The sequence below is a fragment of the Fusarium poae genome (genome assembly GCF_019609905.1).
Source record: "Fusarium poae strain DAOMC 252244 chromosome Unknown contig_3, whole genome shotgun sequence".
Classification (NCBI taxonomy): domain Eukaryota; kingdom Fungi; phylum Ascomycota; class Sordariomycetes; order Hypocreales; family Nectriaceae; genus Fusarium; species Fusarium poae.
The window spans coordinates 182,934-199,882 of NW_025408661.1; the positions used below are offsets into that span (position 1 = coordinate 182,934).

At 47.6% G+C, this 16,949-nt stretch overlaps 5 protein-coding genes across 5 annotated transcripts; 2 read left to right on the forward strand and 3 right to left on the reverse strand.

The window, feature by feature from the left end:
* Window positions 1–1,788: 1,788 nt before the first annotated feature.
* FPOAC1_013682 (uncharacterized protein) lies at window positions 1,789–2,571 on the reverse strand (the record flags this gene model as incomplete). The annotated part of the gene is made up of 2 exons (XM_044858023.1): window positions 1,789–2,448; window positions 2,503–2,571. 2 exons carry the CDS (start codon window positions 2,569–2,571, stop codon window positions 1,789–1,791), a joined length of 729 nt encoding a protein of 242 aa, XP_044700847.1.
* A 1,169-nt stretch (window positions 2,572–3,740) lies between these two features.
* FPOAC1_013683 (uncharacterized protein) lies at window positions 3,741–6,270 on the forward strand (the record flags this gene model as incomplete). The annotated part of the gene is made up of 3 exons (XM_044858024.1): window positions 3,741–4,396; window positions 4,455–4,641; window positions 5,869–6,270. The coding sequence occupies 3 exons, from the start codon at window positions 3,741–3,743 to the stop codon at window positions 6,268–6,270; spliced, it is 1,245 nt and encodes a 414-aa protein (XP_044700848.1).
* Window positions 6,271–7,302: 1,032 nt separating this feature from the next.
* FPOAC1_013684 (uncharacterized protein) lies at window positions 7,303–8,084 on the reverse strand (the record flags this gene model as incomplete). Its single annotated transcript, XM_044858025.1, has 4 exons — window positions 7,303–7,308; window positions 7,362–7,367; window positions 7,426–7,794; window positions 7,875–8,084. The coding sequence occupies 4 exons, from the start codon at window positions 8,082–8,084 to the stop codon at window positions 7,303–7,305; spliced, it is 591 nt and encodes a 196-aa protein (XP_044700849.1).
* Window positions 8,085–8,185: 101 nt separating this feature from the next.
* Window positions 8,186–9,848, reverse strand: FPOAC1_013685 (uncharacterized protein; the record flags this gene model as incomplete). Its single annotated transcript, XM_044858026.1, has 4 exons — window positions 8,186–8,364; window positions 9,123–9,282; window positions 9,416–9,636; window positions 9,695–9,848. 4 exons carry the CDS (start codon window positions 9,846–9,848, stop codon window positions 8,186–8,188), a joined length of 714 nt encoding a protein of 237 aa, XP_044700850.1.
* Window positions 9,849–14,365: 4,517 nt separating this feature from the next.
* FPOAC1_013686 (uncharacterized protein) lies at window positions 14,366–15,046 on the forward strand (the record flags this gene model as incomplete). Its single annotated transcript, XM_044858027.1, has 3 exons — window positions 14,366–14,455; window positions 14,503–14,583; window positions 14,636–15,046. 3 exons carry the CDS (start codon window positions 14,366–14,368, stop codon window positions 15,044–15,046), a joined length of 582 nt encoding a protein of 193 aa, XP_044700851.1.
* Between the last annotated feature and the right edge of the window lie 1,903 nt (window positions 15,047–16,949).

Sequence of the window (16,949 nt, forward strand, 5' to 3'; positions counted from 1 at the left end):
CGTGAGCGGTTTGGCACAGCATATTGAGAGTGGCGCCTGTTATGGAGGCAAGGAAACATTGCGTCGCGCGGTCGAGTATCTCCAGTGTGAGATGAAGACTTGGATTTCTCATTGGTGCTTGGCTACACGTCCAGGCAAGACAACACTTCAACTGCAGCGCGTCGAGTTTTGACTCCTATCCATCAGCGTCTACCACGATAAATTAAGATCCAACCAACAACTTATTATTCTTTAACTCCTTTTAGAGATATCGGTCAAACCATGGCACTCAAGCCTAGTCCTACAGTCCAAAATCAATTGTTGGACAATTGATTTAATTCAGCCTACTTTACAATGGGTACAATTGATTTTTTAAGCGGGTGTTGAATTGAATTTCAAAAGATGGACTAGCGTTAGATTAGACTCGACTTTGGCAGGGGGTTGACATGGATTTCTGATTGGTGCTTGATTGCACCTTCAGGCAGGACAACACTCTGCACTTGGACAGTAGCGCGTCAACTCTCTGACTCCGGTTTATCAGCGTCTGGTTGGCGATCAATTCAATTCAATTCAATTCAATCACACATCTGGTGGACGAAAGATCGGCCAGTGAACCGTGCGAGCATGCACGTCCCATGAAACGCACCGTGCCACCCCTGCTTCAACTCAATCAACGCCTCAGATTGAATTGATCGCCACCCTGATCAGCGTCCATCACGACACATGTGAGATGCAACAATTATAATTGATTCTCAATAGAAAAGGCTTACCTATATAGTACTTAGGAGTAGTATTTTATTGGGGAAAAGCATTAAAATAAAGCTAAACAAAAAAAGAAAAGATAAGACAGCTACTAACAGCCGCTTGAGTAAATTAGGTATCGAGGTTCAGAACATTTCCACAAACGTCCACTTAACCTTGGATCGCCTAGATCCAGATTCAGAGCGTCACTAGTTGATCCCGTCGCGACTGAAAGACGCGCCACATTACATTTCATCTTCGCAAGGGCCGAAGGCGCTGATCTCATTACATTTCACCTGTTCTTTCCGCATTTCCCATGCTCCCGCCATTTCAATTGGTTAACGGACCAGCAACTCTCACGGTAAATCATGCTCATGTTTCTTTGCTGTCTCCAATTCTCATATACAGGTGGATTAATACAGACGGTCGGCGGATGCTGGCAGGATAGCGAGTCTTGCGTTGTTTCCCAACGTGCATTGACAGGTCCTGTCAGAAGTGCACATTACCTATCAATAGCCTTCTCCAAGGTCAGCCAATGAAACATCCAAGATTATATGACGATACATACTCAGATGGTCCGCACACGCTTCAAAGTTTACTCTCGGAATGGCATTTGTACTCTTGGTGAAGAGCGAGGCGAATAATACATCTGGTCATTGTGTTCGACCCGGAACTCAATTGTGTATAGTTGCTTCGGAGTCACCTTCATCTCGGCCCGAATCTGTATAAGGCATACCATCGTGTCCAATGAATGTATCAGTGTCCTCAGGACTAGTGCAGCGAGAAAATAGATCAAAAGGCTGTTATTGACGATGCGTTTCTCGCTATCGTCCCAGGATCTTTCCAAGTGGAACGCTGGCTTTGAGGTCCTTGACCATTCTTTGAGTCTGCATGAGAGGCGTTGCCGTTGTTTCGGTAGGGGTAGTCGAACGCGGCCTGTATCGCCTTGGAAGATTGCTCCTGGTAACTGCATAGCCACGCCCATCGAAGAGGCCCTTCAGATATGTTTCCAACTCCATCAGCGATCGTTTGGAAAATATGCGTAGATGCCTATGCCTCTCATCCGACTTATCCACTTTCATCTGCAGGACTCAAAGGGGGCCACACCGATTTCTGCCTAAGTTCCCGTTGAAGCAAGGGCTTGTCGGCTTCAGGTGTAGGTTGCTGCATTGATGGGCGAGGCTGGGAAGCTAAAGACTTCCTCGATTGAGCCGAGTTAATTCGATCTTTCGGACTCGTTTGGGCAGTTGGCGAAGGCGTTTGAGGAGGACTATAAAGAGGATGATGTTCCTTGGCGGATCGAGTCTGTTGCTTCGATTGGGAAAACGATGTTTTGCTCTCCATAGATATTGTTATGCGCTTGGCAGTCCGTCTCGGTCGTTTATGAGGCTGTGTATCTTGCATCGAGTGCTCGTCTTCTCTTTTATCTGGAAGTTTACGCTTCTGGTCTTTGCGAGTAATCCTAGGAGCCGGAGCCATCTTCAAGAACCATGCAGCGTGAGCTTGTGACGGCCATGGCGCACAATCTTCGTCGTCCGAAGAGCTCTCGGAGTAGCTCTCGGAGTCGTTCTGGTAGTCGGGAATCGGAGTAGCAAAGGCGACATTTATACTTTGATCAAGTTTTTCGAGGAAATCTAGATCGGGTCCAGCAATACTGGCAGAGAGGACGGGTGTCGAAGGCGCGGTAATAAGGTCGGCACCAAAAGTTGGAACAGGGTCTGGGAGAGGCTGCAGTAGAGATTTATTAGCTTCGAACGGGATTTTGATGAAGGCGAGACATACGCCACTCTCCCGCTCGTGGAGGTCGGCGAGAAGTTTGCGCCAGGTGCGTGCTATAGCGGGTGATGACATTTAGATGGTGTTGATGATCGGATGTTGTTTAGGGGACTTTGAGATGACATGACGCAGACGCGTTGACTCTTTGAGCGGATCAATGAACTTCCGTTCTTTGTTGCGTTTCCACTCAATCGCGGAAATCCATCGTCATTGGCTGGCACAAGGGGCAGTAAATTTTAGGGCCTCAGCCGGCACTGGAAGGGCGCACTAATCACCGGTCTCTTCCTTTTTAATTGGTCAATGATAACAATAATCGGTTTTCCCATGCGAGAATCATTCAACTCACCCAATGACAAACCTCCCTGTAAAGCACTACAAGTTGGATTGGCGTGATTGACAATTCCTTGACTTCTATCTTTCGCTTGCCAAAATACTGACGATATCTACCAGCGCAAAAGGTAGGGAGATAGAATTTCTATTCGCAGACTTACTAGCTGAAGGACTTTGGTCACTTTTACTTTAACCCATTGATTCAACTTCACTTGTACAATACTTTCTAAATGTTTTCTTTCCACTGTTAAATTTCCAACGTGTATGTCACAGACCCACTGCATATCCGCAAGAACAACGTTACCCCGCCACAAAAAAAAAAAAAAAAACATCACCACCACATACAGTTCACCTGTTGATGTCGTTCATGATGGACAGTGACGAGATCCCAAGCAGCCAAGGAACTGTCGAAGCTCCACCGCCAGGATCATCGTCTGAAAATGCAACAGCCATTCTAACACCGTCGAATGATGAAGCTCGTTGGGCTTTCAAAGAGGTTGTAGATTGGTTACAAGAACAAACTATAGGTAAGAAACTGATAGATTAAGCTCAGTAAACTGTACATGGTATTAAAATATCTTTACTTGATAGATCCAATCGAAATAGCTTGCAAAGAACATACAAGAAAATGCATGTGGATATCCTCGAAACTTCAACCTGACCCTGGCGCGAGGCGCGTCGCACGAAAACTCCTCGAGAGCTTTTCTTCTTCTTCTTCGTCCATATCATCAGCCCAGGGTTCGTCATCTCCACATCGACAAGATGACGAAACGCCCTACGAGATATGGACTGGGCATTACTTCTTATCAATTGATGAGTCGCCTAGGATGCCGCGTAAAGGCTGGACAGTGGGAAGTTTAAGAGACATTTCAAATCTCAATGATATTGTTCTCACCATTCATACCAAGCATAAAATGTACCAGGTTCGGCAACGTCAGGCAACTTTTCAAATTCATCACACGGGTCTCGTATGTCTTCGATCTGGATCTGAAAGAGCTACTACAAGGATCAACGGCAGTCAGGTTTCTGCACGAGATGTCTGCGTCTTAAAAGAGAATGCTGTCGAGTTAACCTTTGGAGCTCTCTGCTACCGTCTCGAATACGCCCGAGGGTCTCGCGCAGAAGGATATACTGCCCGGCTGCAGCACTATCTTTCAGACACTCTTGATTCCCAAGTCAGTCAGTCTACTCTGGCCCTTACACCTACACCATCTGAACAAGGGTCTATTACTATCGGTCAATGGACGTTAACGACGGGTACCATTGGTGTTGGCGGTTCAGGGAGGGTTAGTGTGGGGATGAACAGAGCAGGGAAGCTCGTCGCGTTAAAACGTATCCATGTTGGCAAGGATAGAGAGTATGCGCAACAAAGAAGAACAAGACTAGAGAGTTTAGCGGCGTTGTGCGCGAGATATGATGAGGAACGGATCCTGAGACTAGTAGAGGTTATCACGGATGAAGTCAGGGCAACGAATAACCATGCGGACTGGTGGTTTGTTTTGGATCCTGCTGCAGAGAGTACATTAGTCTCGCTTCACGTCGAAAAGCGACTTGGTGAGGGTAATGAAAGGTGAGACGCGAACAAATTCTTTAGTGAAATACTGACGAGTCAGAACATTGAACACAAGAACTGTCCTCATCGAGATCCTCGAAGCAACACAATTTCTCCACAAGCACGGATGGATACACGGCGACATCAAGCCTCCCAACGTCGGCATCCGTAACTGGTCTTCCCAAACCCGATCCATCGTCCTGCTCGATCTCGATGACGCGCAAAGAGTCCACCTCCAGGCCAAACACTCCCCGCGAGACCTGGTACAGACGGAACGATAGGCTGGCTTGCTCCAGAGCGCGAACTGGATGGGTATAACGAAACGGTAGATGTTTGGAGTATAGGTGTTTTGGCGCTTTGGATGCTTAGCGGGCGGAGTCCATGGGGTTTCTCAAAGAATCCGTGGCATCCGGCTGATGAGTGTCAAAGTTTGAGATCAACGTTCAAGAGGTTCTATAGGGATCGGTTGATTAATTTGGAGTTGGGCGATGGGGTGTTAAAGGAGGCTATCCTTGGGATGTTGAGGTATCCGTATGCAGAGACGGTTGAGCAAAGACTGCCGAGGCTTAGTGCGGGAGAGGCTTTAGAGATTTTTAGACCGAGACATAAACAGGGAGAGGGGCATCAGGGAAAGAAACACAAAGTAGGATGGATTGAAAGGGGGGTTAGATAAACTCCAGTAGGCATATTCGATTTCACCACCACATTTTCCGCCAGATTAACTTATGATCTCTTCTTCGGGGGCTCTAATTGGCATTCCAAGCTAAGTTTTATCCGATTTCGATTAACAGTCATGGCATCTCATGCAATATTGCGAAGACTGGACTCTCGATCAAGCGTTATATTTCCTACTATGGATTAATGTATTTTATCAGTTAGCTTACTGGTGCTTACCATGTCGCATGTAGCTAATGCTCGCCCTAACAGTAATATGGAAATCTACAGTAGTTGACAAAGACGATTAGCTTAACCTAGACCTCAAGAGATCGTTTTTAAAAGCTTATAACCTGTAGAAGTCAAGCTATAAATTACAGCCAGTGAAATACTTCTAGCCAATTAATTATATGTTAGTTTTGGAAAAGCCCATCTTTGATTCATCCTGCCCAAGATTAAATTATCCTTAAACAAGCATATAGACTACAAAGGCGCCGCATTTTCACTTCTGCACCAATCAGTGTCTCTGTATTCATACTCCACTTTTGGTCTCGTTGACGCCATCGCTTTGTGGTCTTTTTGTTCTCGGCAAGTATCACCGCGCTTTTATTCCTCACGATAGCCTAACCTTGGAGCCTTTGTTGTGTTCCTGCGCTCGGGTGTATTGCATCACTTGTGCACAACAGTCTCTGCAATCGTCAAAAGCCATCAACGCAGTCATGGTACCACATGAATGAAGTGTAACCAGCCACAGCTGGGGCAATGGGCGCAGAAGACAAAAGCTATGGGACACAACAAATGTATCTCTTCGAAACAAAGAACTCACGAATACTCAGGATGTCCAATACGGTCTTGGAATCGTAGATGCGGAGGAAAACCTCAGCCAACCATTCATAATCCAGCGGCTACAGCCCCCTGGGTCTATCTCCAGTCCAGACTCTAGTGTTGCATCAGCCAGGAAATATGATCCTCCTACAAACTTTCCCCCGCCTTTATCTCGTTTGCAATTTGAAGCCTTGCACAACGCTCCATTTACGTCTGACCGAGCACTCAAGCGTCGCAACGTGGATGATTACTCCGATGCACCAGAAGATCTTAATGCAAACGCGGAAGAGGTTGACGAAGGTAAGGAAGAGGCAATCACAGCATCCTGCTATACAGAATCGCAATGCTCATCTCCCCCCAAGCCCATTCTTACGCCCCCCTACCGGTTGCATATGCTCCGAGCGAAGTTTTAAAGCCTTCGGGACCAGCGCCGCAAAAGATTACAGGAACAATACGCTCCAGTAAACCACGTAGACAATCCCAACGCTTTGTCGAAAGCCTGTGAGCAACAACCCATCATGCCAACTTCTGCCCATGAGGGAAAAGGCATCTGTTATTCTCACCATTGTCTTGGGAAGCCCAACATCACTAGTGTTTCCCAAGAGTCGTTTGGGGGCGAGTGACTAGAAGACATCCATCCCGAAAAAGCTCCCATAAGTCACGCTCAGTATTGCCCTGGTCATAGCCAATATAGCATGGTTTGAATTGTCTCCGACCGCCATCCCGTAGACACTAAATAAACTTGGTCATCCTCATCAGGACCAAAGTGCTCGCCTGTACACCTATCCTAGTAGTAGTGAGTGACTAAATCAACCGTGGTAGAATTGATCTTATTGACCTGCTTTGAAACTGGTCGGGTCGATTATTTCCAAGTTATAGAGTTGAATCCGTGCTATTCCACGTCAAGAAATGGCAGTGCAGATCAAAATCGGAACTCACGGGGCTTGTCAATAATGCCCCAGAGTCAAGCACGGGCTATTGTTAGCAGAAAGCTATAGGTGAACTAGCATGATTAAGGGGTGGTATAGGCATCGTGGGGTCCACTTCAGGCAGAGCGAAGCACACCTCACGACGGCAGCAAAAGAACAGAACGCATTCAAGAATCGTCTATCGCCATGCAGTCGTGGCATGGACCAAGTGTAACGCTAACATTAAACCCCTGGTCCTGCTCCTCAACTAGTGAACGCAAAGCCTACTGGCGGAGGATTTCGAAATCCACATCAGATGGGGTCGACATTGGTGGAATCGGAACTCTTCTCTATGTACCGTGTATACTGGTTGGCGTTGGCTGGCCTAGCCTAGCCTTCTGAAACTAGGGCTGTGATTAGGGTGTGGTGTTCAGGATTGGCGATACCAAGGCTCTGCTCATTCTAGTGATTTCGATAGAACATATTGGAACGGAAGCATACCATTCGCATCTCCTACTTGATACTGATCCCCAGCCCTTACAACTTTGTGCTCCTAGCTTGATGAACAGACTGAATGTGGCATATGTCCAACGTACGGCACGCTGTGAAAGCTTGCGTTAGCGCAATCGTATGCACGTACATGGCGCATAAAATTGATACATGGAAGATCTGATGTGAGCTTAACCAGATGTCGAAATAGCCTGGTGCAAAGCGCTCAGGGATTCGGAACTGTTTTCCTAGGTCAGAGGTGGCTCCCTCAACATGGAAAGGCCGGGGGGGGGGACGAGATGTTCGTACTGCATAAAAGCCGCAGCCCCCTCCGTACAGAAGGAGCTCAGCAAGATACCATTCCATGCCTGAATACTCGAGCATATATTCTAACCCATAGACCTGTACGCCGTGCAGCAAGGGGATAAAAGCAGATGCACCGAGCGCTATGTAGGCGCCGACCCTCACTTTACGCCATCGCAACGTCCTGAACTTGGGTATGGAGATGAGAGCCGCGGTGGCAGATCCGCAAAATACAACCTAATGACCTGGTTAGCATGCTTCGAAGACTTGTCACCCTCGTACAACCGAGTGTGTAACTAATGGCCCGGGTGGCAAACAATAATCCAATGAATCTTCTGCAGAGTTGGTTCGCAGTTGAAGATATAGTAGATTCCAGGGATGAAAGTGCCAACGGTGACGATCACGATCCCTAGCAGATCCAGTCGGTGCCAGAATTGTTCCCTCTCATGTGAGAGACATCCCATGAGATGGTACATAGCGCTGAAAATCAGGCAGATCTCTGCGGAACAGAAGAAGACACTGAACATGATAAAATCGGTTCTTGTGACATCGATGTACTGTGGACCATGGATGGTTCGGAGAATGGCAGTCGCAAAGAGTGGCAGCAGCACAGCGCCGACCAAATGGGTTACACGTTGCAGGTCTCATTGTGCAAGAAAGTAAGACTTTTGATGACTTGTAGATCGTCTTCTTCCAACGGGCGATAGCCGGCGAGGATGTACTTGTTGTCTTGCCGCCACTCAGGAATATCGTGCCACGTGAGAGTCCGGGATGTGGGTGATGGATTGGTCATGGGCTGCTTTGCGACTTTAGGATTAGTATTAGCTGTCTAAGCTACTTCTGCCCAGTTGCTTTTCTTTCACTATAATATAGTATATAGTAGGGAAAGGCAAGGAAAGTAAAAAAGTAGGAGAAATAGAGGAAACAGAGACCTATCCTAGCTGCGCGGCAGAATTGCTAGCGAGCCCATTTGAACTCCCCAATCCTACAGTCTAAATTCAGCCCTACTCGAATTGATTTTATTGACCCGCTTTAAACCTAGTAGGGTTTGGCTATTGCCAGGATGTAGAGTTGATTTGACATTGTTCTATATACAGGAATAGGTATTTTGACCTAGCGCGACCGCAATTAAACGATCCTGGAGAAGTTCTATGGTACCAGAAGTAATGAAGGCACGATTTGTTGGCGCTAAAAAACAGGACAGCGTTACGGTGCGTCGTCAATCAAGAGTCTCAGTAGGGACAGGGTTGGGATGGCCGTAAATATCATGAAATTTCAGTCGTAGGTCAAACCACAATTAAAATTTCACAACAAATCCACCTTTGTCAAAGGTTACATGTAAGTAGAGTCAAATTAGAACGAGAAACTTAACTAACATGCTTTTATGTGTTTCTGGTATTTTAGATCAGAGCTGTGTAGCTATTTATACTTCCTTTCGCCTTCCCAGAGGTTTCCAACTCTAAACTAAACATTGCTCGGTAGGCACCTAGTAACTAATGACCAAATCAACTCTAGTAGAGTTTGTTTTACTGTCCGCTTATACAAGCAAGACGGATCACATCGACCGGGGTATTTCAAGACCATGTTCTTCATAGTCGCGAAGAAAGACATCCTTTGTCCGGATTCGTCAGCCTCGCCGCCCCCCTCCATGTCAGCTTTAATCATAGCCCATAGCTCAGTCCATTCGACCCATTCGAGAGCAACGTGCTTCGTCGGTTCATTGATCTGGTACAGAAGACTTGAAGTTAGCATTTCCACTTACACCCTCTCTAAGAAGTATCCGATTCGAGAAAGTGTGAAAGATACAAAGACATAAAAGAGGCAAGGTGGAGGCGACTCAAAGCAGAGATGCACTAACCTTAACTTCCTGGCTATGATTGACCTGTTCCACGACAAAGAATGTGCACCGCCATAGTTTTCCGTTTATGTCATCGTCGGTCATACCCCACGCTGGCTCATCACCGATGGGCTTGATGACTACATCCACCGCGAGTTCCTCCCTCATCTCACGCACGATACACTGCTCTGGTGTCTCGTCTGCTTCCAGGCCGCCACCCGGAAAGGACCAAGTGTCTGTAACTACAAGTTAATCCATGTTGCCATTATTTGAGTAGTGGCAGGCTGCCCCAGTACTGACCTGGGGGACCATTCTCTCGAACGTCCTTGTCTTTGCGCCGGCGGAGAATGATCAAAACCTTCGTACCGGAGCAAAGAATGCCCATGGTGCCATTGCTGGCCTTGACTCCATAGTTGGTATTGTGAGCGGTGTTGACGTACGGACCAGTAGACATAGTGGACGTTGGTGCGGAGTGGAACAAATCTAGGAACGATAGGAGGGTAAGATCCGTTAACCTGAGGTTTATTTGACAAAGGACATAAACGGACGTTGGAATGATGAGGAAGAAAGGACGACTGTTACAAAGTGAAGAATGATAAAAATGGAAAAAGAAGAGATGGCAAACAATGGCGACTGGAATCCCTCTTATAGTGATCACCAGGCTGTCAACTACAACGTTTAGTCTAATCTGCCTTGGGCAGTGGTATGGAAGGTGGTGTGCCGATATGAGAAGAAGTGTGTGATGTGATAATGCCAGAGGTAGGATGACCCCAGGAAGACTAAACTACAAAAGGCAGTAAATGTTACATGGTTAAGGCTATGCCAAATTTACACGACTGAAAAAGCCCAATCTTAGGGCAGGACAGCAGACACCCGAGGGCTCCGCCTATATTCAAAGGCTGGAAAGCTCAGACCTTGTGGGAAATGTTCCCGGGTCTGTCCCTGACACTTATTGTTTGGGGCGACAGCCTGTTAGTTGTGCCCCGCGTAGTTTGGCAAACTTATTTCCTGTTATATACTATATTGATATCTCTTTATCTCTTAATATAGGGTTTTTATTAATTATGGTGTAATGTAAGAAATAGTTAATAGTATTAGATAGCTTAAAAAGCTAATGCTTACCCTACCCTAACTTTAGAAGACCTTCATAAATCAGTCATTTGCTCGCAATCCTCAATCTCTTTCAAACTCTTGTAATTCCCTGAGCTGCGCCTTCATAGCGAAACTAGCCTCATCCACTAATACAGAGAATATCGTAATAAATTCCTCGTCAGAATCTTCCAGGAACACACTAGAGCGCAATTAACCCCACTCTCGGTTTAGCGGTTCTCGAATAATGCGCTGAACCTAATACAGAGTGGATAGGTTAGTGATCCTCATACGATGTGGTTCTCATAGCAGCCCGGCCGTTTATGCTAGGGCACCTTCCAGGATTGCGCAGTTCAAGGACATTATTATCCTTCTTCAAGTCAAGAACCTAAGACGTCACCTAGGACAAGATGACGACACGATTTCGAAATTACTGGACCAGCGCTGTGGATCAGAGCTACACCACAGCAGAGCTGTACTTTGATATTGGGAAAGAAACTTGTCCCCGGCAGGCTTCTCAGTTATTTCTGATTGGTGCTTGATTACGCGCTGAGACAGGAAGCCGAGGGTTGGCTCAACAAGCTCATAGGCGGACAATGGAGTGAGTCCGCGAAGCGATATGGCTTGGGGACGTCGCTGATAGCTTAGTTCGTTTTCCACGTACTTCAATCGTTCTTTGGCTTCAATTAATCAATGAAGAACTAAAGTTATCCACATTCAATGATCAAACCAGATGTGGAAGTGTCGGTATGGGGAACTGAAGGTTCGGATTTTGTTTTAGCCGCTAATTTACGACTTCAGGCAATCAGGCACCTATGCTGGGGATATCAAGGACTTTGATTCGTCCAACGCGTCTCCTATTGTGCGCGGCATGACACCTTAACTACTAACCTTGAGACAATTCAACTATAAAAAGGATGTCTCGCCCTTTCTGCACTGAATTTAAATCTCCAATCACTCTTCTCATCTTCTCAACCGACAATGTTATGTGAACTCCCGGTAGAGATTCTTTCGATCATTGCAGATAACATATCTTCTGTTACTACTTTGTTTTCGTTGATTCAATGCAACAAATACTTTTATGAAGCCCTTGGTACCTACCTTTTCATGAAAGATGTAGCTGGAGAAAACAAGGCTGTTCGTCATTATGTTCGACACAATGACAAACAGGATGCGATCTTACGTGTCTTGAGGATTGTCTTGGATTTCGGTGGCGAGATCGATCTACCATATGATACATTGCTTCGCCAAACTAGTCTTGACATTGACTATGGCGATTACGACGAGACAGGCTGGCGGTCCATTCCATTTCCATCCACGCAGCCTCTTGTAGAATGGATGGGCGTCCATGTAGGCCCACCGTAGATGGAATGGATGGAAATGGACGCTAAGAGTGGGCCTGTGGAATGGATGGACGTGGAAATGGAAATGCGTGGACGCTATAAAGGGACAGTACACGTGATCCTCCCACCTGTTGCCTCCCGGGCCTCCGCAAAGCTCATTTCAGCTAACACATCAGTCCCTGGCACCTTTAAATCCTCAAGAAGCTTCTCAGTGCTCTTAATATAGCCTCCGCAATGCCATGACCTCACCGTCTGTGTCATCCCGATCGTACTAGCGTCCAGCCTAGCACGATCGTCACGAACCATTCGACCACACGTTGAGAAGAGCCTCTCAACATCGGCAGACATAGGAAGGACAGAGAGCACATCGAGAGCCATCTGTGACAGACGTGGATACTCTTCCCGTCTCTCATACCAATAGCTAATAGGATCTAGGATATTCTGGTCGGACTTGTGGACGTCACGGAACCAATCGCTGTATTCGTCGCCAACAGCATGTGTAGAACTGCTAGCCGCGTCCTCGGCTTGTAACAAGGTAGTCATCGATGAAGGTGGTTGTAATAGAGTCGGCGCCTGACGAGATTCTTCACGATACTCGTCAAAGGGATTCCGATATATGCGCCGTTTCATCGTGACCGGCTCGCCGCGTTCTCGATCTCGAGAGATAATTCGCGGCTCGTAGTGAGACCGGTATAGTTCTTCTACAAGGGACTTTGCAGTTTGGATCCAGTCTAGACGGTCTGCCCACACGTCCTCGAAATATCCCCAACGATACGCTGGATGAAGTGCAATGGCGGCATAATAAACCGGCGTCTCGTCAAGCCGCGAGTAGTACTTGTCAAGCTTTTTCCAACAGAGGTTAATGTTAACCTTGAAGTGCTCGGGATCGGGATATCGATGGGCAGCAGCCTTATATACCTCCATTTTGCCAAGAAGATATTCATAGCCAAGCAGGGCATCCCACGGGCACCCACCTGAAGAATACGCCTGCGGACGGTACTGTGGGTAATATGCGCTTCGGTTGTCTTCACGAGTGGATTAAGATATTCGAAAGCGGCGCGGAGGTATGGATCTTCACTTTGTCGGAAAGAAGAGTTGCTGTTGATGATCCACGAGACTACCAAACGCTGGAAGTCTAGCCGATCAAAACGGCCAATGATCTGGTTTGCGATCTGCTGCTCTCGCGCGTCACGGGTATTCAACTTCATCATCTCGGCAATATTCCTCGATGGTGTCTTCTCCTTTGCTTTGCTAGGCGGCTTCCGTCTTCCGGAAGGGTCGCAGACCTTGTGGTCATTCCAGAGATGAATCTCCGCGTTCTGCGTACCGCTCGAGGCCGCCGAATGAGGGTTTGGCCTGCGACTGTCAACACAGACCTTGCAAACCCATCGCCGCTTTGTATCGTCATCGCTCTTCTCGATATCGTAGCCGAATTGCCATATCCACGACGATGTAGACGCACAGCGTTGGAGATGTATGTATTCTTAGCTTCAGAGCCCTCTGGGGGCTGGCCTGCCGGGCGTAATAGACTTGTGTGTGTGTGTGTGTGTGTGTGTGTGTGTGTGTGTGTACTCGCAGTTGTAGATACAGTCTAAAAGCTAGACTCACAGGTGTCCGAACCATCACATAGATCGGTTGGTCGAATCACCCGTCAAGATTAGGGGTGTTTCTCCTCTCTTTCTCTTTCTCCCTCTCTCTCCTTCCCTCCCTCTTTACACCTTGAGAACTAGTCGAGATATTGGGTCGGCCACCTCCCGATACGTGTTGCGCTTTCCATCTTGCTTCACGGGACAAGCGACTTTCACACTGTTTAGGCTTCGTAAGCAGCTGTGAGGTTTGGTGTTCCATTTCAGGTCTATACTCACTGCGCGTTCCCAATCCTGAGAATCCATGAGCCAGCCGGCGGGCGCCCCGATGGTGACAAGCCATTGTTCCTTGAAAGGGTCGAAACATTTGAACCGACAAGGGACGCCATATGCTTCGACGTATTTGGCGATTCCATTATGTAGAGAGCGCAACCATTTTCGGAATGTCGCTCTCCCATCCTCGATCCCACTCCCACCCTCGAACTTTAGGGCATAGTCAGTTATCGGGCAGTGTGGGGTAAAGCGGCCACGACCCAGACGTACCTCTCTAATGTTGCGGCTTATCGCGCCAGAAGGTCGAGGCTCCACACCAACCCATGACGAGCAGCCCAGGTCCCAAAAGCACAAGTCTACAGCAATGTCGTCGAACCTCGCAAGCCTGGCCGCTTTTCGTAGCAGGGCGGTTCCGTCAACGAAAGCCTCTCTCATGCTGAAGCGTTTGCCGGGATTCCACTTCTTGACTCTCCGCCGCCTTGTTCGTCGCACGGCCGAATGAACAGCCCGTTCCTCCTGTGGTGAGGTAGTATCGAGGCCAGGATGCTCAAGCTGTTGTTGCGTGGCATGCTGCACAGTATTGCAGTGAGTCTGCGCCAGGTCATGAGTGCTCATTGTGTCAAGGCTCGATTGCTCGCAGCTATGAGCAGATCCCAAGATAAAAATTGGCTCGAGCACAAATGGAATCGTTTTGTACGTTTTTGGACGACAGGCCCCAGTCGCCTCCAGAAACACTCAATGCCGGCGACTTTTGGATTTTTGGACTTGGTGTTCACGTGCAGTTGGTTACCTAGTTGGTTACCTAGTTGACATATAGCAAAAGGAGCCCAATTTGGCTGCTCCTCGTCAAAATCTAGCGTGGGCAGCCATGGCCGTCCTAAAATTGCCGATATACCCTGTGGAATCATCGTGTCTAATGGTCAATCCTCGGGATAGTATACATACGTGAGCATTCAGGTCGAAACCGGACGGAGTACCACGCGTTCAAGAACGTCGCCAAATCGCACATATTCGGCCACACAACCTTGTTGTGGAAGCCGAGATTGGCCGCCTCCAGTTTTGGATACTCACCCACGCATACAGCGGACGCTACAGGCCTTATTGTCACTCACAGTGGCAATCAGGAGCATGTCGAACTAACGGCTGAAACTGGACAAACGCCAAAAGCTACCGTTGCCGATTTGGGACGGCATGAGCCTGCTTATGGCCAAATTTATCCGTCAGAGCCGAAGCCCGCACGTCGCTACGAGTCTACAACGCGGACCGATCAAGCCTACCTACACGGAGCGCTCGCGCCTCAACGCATCTCCTCAATCGTCTTACGGCACGACCCAGACCTACGCATGGGAACTACATCATAGATATATGGAAAAGACAGTAACAAAAAAACTACGAAAAAAAAACTAAGAAAAAAAACTAAGAAAAAAAAACTAAGAAAAAAAAACTAAGAAAAAAAAACTAAGAAAAAAACTATCTCTGACCGACTTGGGTGGTGGGAGCTTTGCTCTACCGATCTTCACCTGCGGGAGTTTGTATTATATCTCTGACCGACTTGGGTGGTGGGAGCTTTGCTCTACCGATCTTCACCTGCGGGAGTTTGTATTGTATCTCTGACCGGCTCTGCGGGAGTTTGTATATCTCTGACCGACTCTGCGGGAGTTTGTATGTCTCTGACCGACTCTGCGGGAGTTTGTATGTCTCTGACCGACTCTGCGGGAGTTTGTATTGTATGTATCTCTGACCGACTCTGCGGGAGTTTGTATTATATCTCTGACCAACTTGGGTGGTGGGAGCTTTGCTCTACCGATCTTCACCTGCGGGAGTTTGTATTGTATCTCTGACCGGCTCTGCGGGAGTTTGTATTGTATCTCTGACCGGCTCTGCGGGAGTTTGTATATCTCTGACCGACTCTGCGGGAGTTTGTATGTCTCTGACCGACTCTGCGGGAGTTTGTATTATATCTCTGACCAACTTGGGTGGTGGGAGCTTTGCTCTACCGATCTTCACCTGCGGGAGTTTGTATTGTATGTATCTCTGACCGACTCTGCGGGAGTTTGTATGTCTCTGACCGACTCTGCGGGAGTTTGTATTATATCTCTGACCGACTCTGCGGGAGTTTGTATGTCTCTGACCGACTCTGCGGGAGTTTGTATATCTCTGACCGACTCTGCGGGAGTTTGTATTGTGTCTCTGACCGACTTGGGTGGTGGGAGCTTTGCTCTACCGATCTTCACCTGCGGGAGTTTGTATTATATCTCTGACCGACTTGGGTGGTGGGAGCTTTGCTCTACCGATCTTCACCTGCGGGAGTTTGTATTATATCTCTGACCGACTTGGGTGGTGGGAGCTTTGCTCTACCGATCTTCACCTGCGGGAATCTCCGATCGACTTAGAGTGTCGGGAGCTCTGCTTCGACCGACTTTCACCTGCGATGAAGTGGAAAAGAAAAAGGAACTAAACAAGATTGCTGATAAGAAAGTGCTTTAAAGAAACAGAAAAAAGTAGTGGCGCTAAATCGAATCCAGTTAGAATGATTACGTGATGAGCACAAAAGCTGTCAAGAATCGGCCGCTTCTACGGATACTCGTCTAGCCGCTTTAGGCTATCCTGGGCCGCATAATCAATCGTGCTGCACTTTTTTGGACTTTTCACACAAGATGTCATTTACTATAACGTCACCGATCAAACAATCGCCAGTAACCGGGAACTATCTGGCTTGTCGTCCCATTTTGTCCAGTTCAATCAAAGAAGCCGATTTTGGAGAGAATGGCATGCGGGCGACAGCTCGTCTTTCCCAGTTGTCATGTTTCCTAAGGCCGTGAAGATCATGCCTAGCGGCAACATGTAACGTAACGTAAAGAGCTATTCCACGAAGTCGCACGGCGATTATGAATGCTAAAAGTTTATCCGGAAATGCCATTTACTTGTTATGGAGCTGATTATGGGGGGAGATATCTGCCGCACGTCATGGGATCGAATAGACCCGACATGATCGTAAATCACTTGCTCCTACCCATACTCCACGATAGATCATAACTTAGAAGAGTGCAAGGAGATGTCACAACTCTGGCTAACAGTGCGACTGGCTATTGCTGTCTCGTTGCTACAGTAGGGTGCGGGTTCACCGTCAGTAGCCCTTCATCATAATTTTCTTGAATTGACTCAAAGCAGACTAGCTGCGGCGCTAATCCTAGTGACAGATGACGCTAGTGGGGTCATTGTTCTGTTGTTTACTAACAGCATTCTGATCAGCATCAAGGAATT